General features: G+C 49.8%; 1 protein-coding gene across 2 annotated transcripts in view; it reads right to left on the bottom strand.

Moving 5' to 3' along the window:
• Window positions 1-5597: 5597 nt before the first annotated feature.
• Window positions 5598-8901, bottom strand: part of CSMD2 (CUB and Sushi multiple domains 2) — a 285979-nt gene continuing 282675 nt past the window's right edge. For both annotated transcript variants that reach the window (XM_061360820.1, XM_061360821.1), the window contains 5 exons: window positions 8653-8814; window positions 7968-8080; window positions 7300-7387; window positions 6355-6493; window positions 5598-5789 (listed from right to left, as the gene is read on the bottom strand). In XM_061360820.1, coding sequence (XP_061216804.1) covers window positions 5630-5789; window positions 6355-6493; window positions 7300-7387; window positions 7968-8080; window positions 8653-8814 — 662 coding nt within the window. In that variant the 3' untranslated portion in view covers window positions 5598-5629. The remainder of the gene's footprint in view (window positions 5790-6354; window positions 6494-7299; window positions 7388-7967; window positions 8081-8652; window positions 8815-8901) is intronic.

Raw genomic sequence — 8901 nt, 5'->3', positions numbered from 1 at the left:
CTCCTCGCTGCTCTGACAAATACTTCTTCTGGTCTTCCAAAGTCTGGGAGAATGAATTATGCATTTCCCCTCTAGCACTGAACTGTGCATTCTCATTTTAGTGCTTGGAACGCTTCTGAAGAGGCACCCTGGCTGCTGCTCCCCTCCTCCCTCTGGGTGCAAGATCCCAGTTAAAGAACACAAAGACAGGTCACGCTCGGGGTTTTCACTGAGGTGCAGATTTACTGTGGTTGCTGCTCATCCGACAGCTCCCTGTGATGGGTCCGGTATCACTCGTGGTCGGGTGAGGATGGGAGGAATCTGCACAGTCTCAGCACCTTCCCAGGAGATGAAACCAGGTGTGTTTCACCCAAGACCTCGGTGCAGCTCAAGGAGATGCAGGATAATCCACCACAACTCAAGTCCCGGGAACCGCTTCCAACTTCCGCTCTCTGCATCCCTTTGGCATCCCCTCAGCATCCCCTCATGCTCCTCGTGTTCCCAGCACCCCAGGTAACTCCAGTAACCTTTCTAAGGCGCTTTAACTGCCCCCAGCTCCCCAGACCATGGCTCTGAAGGCTCTTTACAGTCAGTTTTTCCATACCAACCTCTTCTAAGGTTTTCAAATCCTCCAGCCAAGAGCACCTGAGGCACAGGAGCAAAACCCTGAGCACCTGCTTCAGAAAGCTACAGAGCAAGGTAAAACCAAGCTCTGAGTGCTGCGGAGTGAAATCAGTGCAGCCACTACCCTGCCATTCCTTCCTCAGGGTGAGGAGGAAGAGCCGTCCCTGCCCAGACACTCACCTACACCCCCCAGAGCCAGCAGCATCCATCAGTACACTGCACTCCCCCGGGGCTGGAGGCTGAGGCAGACAGGAGCAGTGCAGCTGCTTCCTCAAACTGAAACAATAAGCACAATATTTGCTTTCTTCAGGCTAAGTTCTGCCAAAAAGCAGAGGCAGCCAGAGGGAGGAGGCTGCAGAGCTGAATGAAGAGTTAATCACTCATTTACAAAGCACTGATACCAATTGCTGTTAATTAGCTCTGTAAATGCTTGTTGGGCTGGTTAAATGAGTACCTGCTGGAAGGGGGGAGATGCGCCAGTGTGCTTTAGGCATTTATTTCTCTGCAGAGGGTTTGGGAGCCCTGAGCAGCCCCCTCCCACTGGGACACTGCTTTTCCATGCACCTTCAGCTTCTGTTGCCTCCTTCGTGACTGGCTGATGTAGGACAAGTGGCTGGAGATGGCTGTGGGGTACGTACAACACTGCATGCATACAACGCCCAGTGCTATGGGATCTGGGGCTGAGCAGCCCCACGGTGCTCATTTGCACGCTGAGGATGCCAGCAAGAGCCCAAGAGGATGCACTCTGAGGAGGACACCAGTTCCTTTGCAGAAGACTCCGGCTCCAAAACCCAGCAGCGTTGCCATGGTTGGCAACTGGGGAACCAGCACCCGCACGGATCAGGTGGAGAAGTGGGAATGTCTCACCTGGGAACTGCAGACACTCAACAAGCAGCTTCCTAACATGGTCTCAGGGACTGATGGACTGCACGGCTCTGGCAGGGGCACGGAGCTCTTCTGTCCAGGCTCATTACAACAGCAACTAAATGCTGCTTTGTTGCCTGGCTGTGCCTTTCTGTAGGGCTTAAAGAGATTAAAGTTTTGCCCTGTTGCAGATGTTTCACTTTACAGCCTTGGCTTTTAAACTCCAAAATGCCTCATTTGGAGTCCCAGCCACAGCAGAAGGAACTAGAGAAGGATGGAAGCGCAAGGTTGTCAGCCCATGGTGTCACTCTGAGCAGCATCATTCCACCTTCCTGACTTTGGGTGTGGAGGGAAGGCACAACGGAGACACAGAACAACATATTCAGAGTCCCTTTCCAACTAGAAAACTGCCAAAGTAATTTCCAGCTTAAGAAGAGCAAGTGAGAAGAGAGGAGGGCACCAAAAGGGACAGCACACAAGATGCCACAGAATCCCAGACTGGTTTGGGCTGGAAGGGACATTAAAGCTCACCCAGTTACACCACAGTGGGTCCCAGCTGGGAGGGAAGAGGTTGCTGATGGGGAAGGGGTTTGGTCTTGCCTGAGTCCTCCTCCATCCACTGCTGTGGGGCCTTCACAAGAGCTGGGGCACGAGGCAAGCACGTGTGTGCCTGAGCAGGTCGGCATCCGGAGGGCCTAGAAGAAAGCTTTGGCAGCTCATGAGAAAGGCACCAGGAAATGTAAGAAAAGCAATGCAAAAATTTATATTTTATTTGAAGTCAAAAATTTAAAATAGCTTTCAAATTCAGTAAATGCCTGAACACGAGGGGAAGCCTCATATACAGAGACAGATAAATTAAACTGGATATACTGCAGACAAGCCGGTGTATGTATAGATTACATATGTACACTTGGATGTAAACCAGATTTATACATTTTATTACATTTACAAAAAAAAGCTGATCTTCCACTACTGTTTACTACAATAATGAAAAAACATTTACATTGTGTTTTTTACCTGTACAAACTTTTGATTCATAAAAATATATCTCTGTACAAAAGAGGGTGGTTTTTTTTTCTTTTTTAAATTCTTTTTTTCTTTCTTTTTTTTTACCTTTTTTCTTCGTTTTTTACCTTTTTTATTTTTTATTTTCATTTTTTTAAGCTAATGCAAGTTCTGGGCACAGGGATGGAGAATGTCACCTATGGGGTCCCAGCCAGCTTGCAAAAGCACGGGACAACACCCCTTCCTCTTCCTTTGTTGCTTGGGCAACAGCAGAAAATGGAACTGAATGGGTTGAAAGCAGCAAGTTTGAATGGAGCCTCCCTTCTCTCTGCCTCGGTGGTGAAACATCTCAGGTTTGTTTCACACACCTTGAACCATGCCTCTCCTTGGCTCTTCCACTGAAGGAGTGGGATTCAGCAAGGTCTGGAGGGCAGATGTGGGATCCGCTGTTGGGGTGGGTTTGAGTGGAGACAGATGGGTGTGAATGCCTAGTCCCTCAGCTGTGTTATGGGGACAATGGCCAGGAGAATGGGCTGTGGGTCAGCCAAAGGCATGAAGTGCAGAGTAACTGAGGCTGGAAGGGACCCTGGGCTCAAATATGGGCTCTGAGAACAGCCCTGAAGGCAGGAACCAGCTGTGGAAGGTGCAAGCAAAGGAACCAGGGGGGTGTCCTGGTTCTGCCTTCACTGCAGCACTCAACTGATGAACTCGAAGGTTCTCCCTTAGCCTTCAGCTTGCTCTGGGGTCTGTGTCCTGCAAACCGGAGATGCCCAGCGAGGAGCTGGCACTGCTGCCACCCGGCCTGGCTACCCTGAGGCATTCAGTCCCACAACCAGCTGGGAGGTGGAACCCTCTCCACTGCCCTGTGCATTCTGTCTCACTGACTGCCCCCTGCGAGCAGCGCTCTCGCTCTTGCACCCACCTCTCAGGACTGAATCTGAGCACCCCGGCAGGCTCCGGGGAGCAGAGATGGCATGTTTAGGCAGGCTGGCTGCTCAGCCTTTAGGCTGTAGGATGCTGCTTGCTGCAAGAGTGCCAAATAACAGACAAGGAAAAAAACCCAATCTGTTTATACATATACACACACAGAGTGAAAGAATGAACAAATGAGAAAAAACCCTGCCCTGTGGCTTTCGTTAGACAAAACCTCAGCTGATGTTAGCTAGGGGAAAGCCAGGTTTGAATGCAAACATGGATGTAAACACCACCCCATTTGTTTTAATTCTGTTGTCCCATCAAGTCTTCTGTGAGCAGCAGCTGCTCACTGCCACACAGTGCTCTACATCAGCACCACATCCAGCTGTGCTCCGTGGCTCCAGCCCGGCCTAGGAAATTGGGACTCAAACTCAAACCAAACAGAGCAAAGCCCAGAATCAACAAGAGCAGCTCCCCTCTTCAGGAAAGAGGAGGACGGCCCCATCTCCAAAGCATCACTCTCATCAGGGAGGAAAAATGTCAAGCTGCCTTATCTGCTCTCATGAAAGCCAAGGCAACCTTTCTACCCCTGGGAAATAAAGGAAACAGCTTTGGATAGAAATTAAAACTCTTATTGCATTGCCATTTGGAGGATCAATACAGAAAGGGCAAAGGCTTTTGAATGCTACTGGGGGGAAATCACTATTTGTTAGAGTTCTTTCTAAAGAGGTTTTTGTCCCTTTGTGTCTGTCAGCAATTTCCTCATTAGGGTGTTTGGGCACAGCTAAAATCAACAAGGCCAGAGATGGGGGACATCTCACCAGCCCCGAGCGCTGCCTGAAATGAGAATGGGGCAGAAGAAACCCAGCAAGGATGCCTAAAGGAAAATTAAATAGGGGGAAGAAGAGGAAAGCTTGCAAAGGGTCTCACTGGAAGGGGCCCATCCGAGAACTTCCCGGGTTAGAAAAAAACAATGAAGAAACAAACCACAGAGAACCCCCGAGTAAAGACAAAGCAAGTGCCCATCCTGTCCCACCCTGGTGCTCACCACAAACCCCAGTCAGCACCTTGCACACTGCTTTACCTCTGTGCTGCCCAAGCGATTCCCAAAGCGGGGCGCGGTTGGTGGGACCCTACTGCTCCCTCCAGGAACACATCACCACGAGCAGGCTGTAAGAACCCTCCCATCACCTCACCTCCCAGGTCCTCCACTTCCCCAGGTCTGGACATCGGCCTGAGACCCATCAGCAGGCTGGGATGGTGGCTGTGCCAGAGCAGACCTTTGGTTGGCTTCGTTATCCATGGCAGGATGAAGAGGGTGGGTGAGGACAACAGAGGGCAACCCAGCAGTCTCTCAGGAGCTAACCCAACGTCCAACGAGGTGTAGCAGCTTCTCCACAGCCTCAGCAAGGTTGGGAGGAGGAAGATGGGGAGGGAATGGATGGAGACTCATGTGGTGAAACACAATCATCCACTAGACACCGACCCTGGAAGGATCTGGGGCAATGGGAAAGGAAGGGTGCGAGGAGAGAAACAGCTTGTTATTACACACAGAAATGCTAGGAAAGCCTGCAATGCCTTCCTTATCTAAGAACATTGCAATCTAGAAGTGCTCTTACAGTCACAGAATCCCAGACTGGTTTGGACTGGAAGGGACCTCAAAGCTCCTCCAGCTCCAACCCCTGCCACAGGCAGGGACCCCTTCCACTGGAGCAGCTTGCTCCAAGCCCCTGTGTCCAACCTGGCCTTGAGCACTGCCAGGGATGGGGCAGCCACAGCTTCTCTGGGCACCCTGTGCCAGCGCCTCAGCACCCTCACAGGGAAGAGCTTCTGCCTAAGAGCTCAGCTCAGTCTCCCCTCGGGCAGGTTCAAGCCATTCCCCTTGCCCTGTCACTGTAAGAAGTGCACAGGGCACTTTTGTTTATCAAGTTATTTCTCTGTGCCTGTGCAGTGAAACTTTTAATCCCCTCCTTTCCCCTCCTCTGATCCCTGTGCAGAACACCCTGCCTGGCATCACACAGTGAAGCATTCCTGCTAGAGATGCTTTCCCCCTTCACCTGGTGACTGTTCTCACCATAGGGCTTTTGGATTTGCTTTGGCACTGGTGCCCAGGAGGTCTTGCCCTGGGCAGAGACGATCTCCTGGGCAATGTGAACCACTCCGGGTGCTCCTCTGCTTCACCAGAGGGCTCCCAGAGGACACACAGTGGTGGCAGTGCCGCACTCACCATGGAGGGACGGTGCTATACAGCTGTGCACACGGTGCTGACTGTGAACTCCGTCTCGTTGGCCATGATGTCTGTGGGCTGCAGGTTCCGGTCGTACATCGGGTTCTCAAACGTCGCTCGGACGTTGGTGTTTTCATGGCCAGCGTAGCCGTTGAATGGGACTTTGGGTCTTCTCCTGCAGGATGCCAGAGAGAAAACCCAAGGGAGGTCACGGCCACTCCTGCAGCAGGCACTGAACAGCCCAGACGTGAAGTCAGGGGACAGGACAAAGCTGCTTCTCAAGAGGGTAAAGGCAGAAGGGATCTATAGAAAACGTTGCTCCAGGTCTGTAGCACAGCAGCTCCTTGGGCTTTGCTGTAGCCCATAGTGTGCTCCCTCCACACAGCATCCAGTCTGTGTGATGCTTTGCAGTGCAGCAACATTTCCACAGCAATACACGGATCAGGAGAAATCACTAATTTACAACATATGCAAAGCCAGCTTGAACGCTCAACTATGAAATTTACTTTGCCTTATCCTACTTAATGTTGCCACAAATCTTATTAATGGTCATAAAAGCCCTCAACGCTCTCTTCTCCCAACACCCTTGCCCCTCCACACATGCTTGCTCCATCATTTTTCCACTTTCTGAACTCAGTGAGAAACCAGATCTAGGGGAAGTGCTTTTAAGACAAGCTCACAAATATATCTGCCAGCCCCTAGATTTTGTTTCACCTTCTGGCATCGTTCCTGAAACCCACCTGTGTTTGTAGAGATAAAGCACAAACCCTGCAATAATCAGGGCTATGAAAGGCACAAGAATGGCAGCTGCCACAGAACTGCTGTTTGATGCAAAATGGTGTCCTATTGATTCTGGATCATTTTCCATCATGCTGATGTCTGAAACACAGCAGAAGTAAACACATTTCACAACAGCACTGTGGGAAATGAGGTCTGCTTTGAGTTACAGGTTATATCCTCAATAACAGAATAAGGTGCAAGGTAATCAAAAGCTTCTGAGCTGATTTGGAGATCCAGCCTAGCTCAGGCACCATCATTTATTTAGAACTGCAATAAAAGAAAGATGTAAATAGCTTCATCTTACCAAAATGCTCAAACCTGGATGCTTAATGTTAGGCTTTAAGGGAGACTTTTAAAGGCTGCAATAATGAGCATCTAATTCTCTGTAAGGTGACAAGACTCCAGAGTCAGGTTCCAAAATTCGTAAGATACTGAAAAGCTCAGTGCACATTTGGAGAGGTATTTAGGAGCTTAGACCTTGGGCTGCCCAAGCCCAGGTGCCTCTATGATTTCTGAAAGTAAGATGGAGACACTTCTGGTAGCAACAGGACCTGGGCTTCTGGGTCTGGCATTTGGCAACATGCAGAAAAAAGGCCCAAGTGCTGTCTGTGGCTCCAAGCTCTTTGTTTTTCAACAGAAACCTCTTTATTTCCCCCCTGGGGTACAGAGATTTCAGGGCACTTGACTGAGTGGCCGGGTTGGGTTCTACCAGCTCCTCTTCAGAGAGGAGTGGAAAGGGTCAGGTTAAACCTGATGCCTCAAACCCAGCTGTAAAGATCTGGCCCAGCAGGGTTGATAATTAAAGCCAGGGACAGGAGAAATGTTCCCTGTTTGGAACCCTCCATTCCAACCAAAATCCTGCTTTGAGCAATAAAGGGGAGAAGCACTAAGTAGAAGAACTTTACCAAGCCTCTGAAGGCCAAACTGCCCGAAGCCTTTGCCACGCACAAAGCCTTGGTACACAAACGTGCCACTTGAAGACTCTGATGAGACCTGCAAGGACAGAAGAGCAGAGATCAACAGATGTGTTCAACACCTCCCTGGGTTTTTAGCACCCATCTTAACACAGTCTCCTTCAAGTTCATGTATAGCATTAATGTGATTCAATTCCCCAGAAAACCGTGGCATTTCTCAAGTCTGACTGCCCAGTAACTTGCTAAGACTCTCACATCACTAAGGAAGGAAACTGGGGTGAGAAGTTGACTCCATAAGGGAACAGCAGCTCTTCTTGCTTGATGTTTAACAGACATAAAATGTTCAAATGGGATTAATCGTGTTGGTTTCTCCTGTAGCGTTATGCAGAAGATGCGCAGGTTTAAAACCGCAGGGCAATAAGAAGCCATACAGCTGCAAGGGAGCATGAGGAGCCAACTGCCAGGTCGTGTTATGTCGTGGGCTGGAAGAGTGCCGCATGTCCCCTTCGAGCAAGCAGGTCACTGAGGACAGCAGCCTCATCTTGCCACCAGCTAAGGGAGTCATTTCCTCAGCTTCAGCAAGTAAAGAGCTGGGGTTGTGACAGCAAGGGGAGGAGTGGTGTGAGGGGACTTGGTGTATGAGGAGCCCATGCACTTACATGTCCATCTAGAGCCCATTTATCATTTTTGAACTTGTTGACAAAGATCTCCACTGGCCCCGTTATCTGATAAACCTGCAGAAGCAGGTGCACGTCTTCTTTCTTGTAAATGCCTGAAAAACAAGTGATTCTCATGTCTAGATCACAGTGATGCTACTGGAGTTTCAAGTACTTGACTCTCTACCTGAGAGAGTAATCACCTCATCACAATTCCTCCTCCTCCCACCCATATCGGTGGGACATGCTGGGAACACACCATGAACACACAATCCCATGTCCACCCCCCAGGATATTAAAGGTATTTTACACATGGGAAGAGGTTCAACTATTAATGCTTAGGTTACGTCACCAGATCAGTAAAACCTGGTGCTCCATGGAGGCCAAGACAAGGAGCACTCACATCATTTAACCTTGTTTGTCTTAAACTCCAAGTCCACCACTCCAGCACACAGGGAATGGATGATGGACTGGGCAGAGCTGCCTTTCAGGTAGAGTCAAAGCAAACTGAGGTACATGAATTTATCTTGGTCCCATCAAAAGACTGGAGACTTCAAACCAGGGTGGTTCTGCACAGCTCTATCAGAGCATCAGCATCAGTCACAGAGCAGAGCACGCTGCTCCTCGCTCTGTGACTGCACTTGTGCCAAGTGCAGATCCCTACAGATGTCTATATCAACTCCCTTACCAGACACCAGGAGCTCCACGCCGCTGTGGTCTATCAAAGTGGCATTGACCTTACTGGTGGCAGGGTCGAAGCTAGTGACCGACAGCATTGCAGGCTGCTTCTTCCCCAGGTATTCATAGGAGCCTTTCCAAAGGGAATTCTTTGCAAACACATCAGCAGGCACTAGAAACCAGAACAATCGGGGATGCATCAAAACAAGAGCAACACCATTTATTTCCATTTCTCAGAAATCAAAATAGAGCAAATTCC

Source organism: Neopsephotus bourkii, unplaced genomic scaffold (assembly GCF_033783945.1).
Source record: "Neopsephotus bourkii isolate Nb327-2 ecotype Australia unplaced genomic scaffold, CSIRO-AGI_Nbou_v1 NB_1036, whole genome shotgun sequence".
Classification (NCBI taxonomy): Eukaryota; Metazoa; Chordata; class Aves; order Psittaciformes; family Psittacidae; genus Neopsephotus; species Neopsephotus bourkii.
Note: the sequence above shows the minus strand (reverse complement) of the source record. Positions and strands in the feature narration are given on the sequence as shown.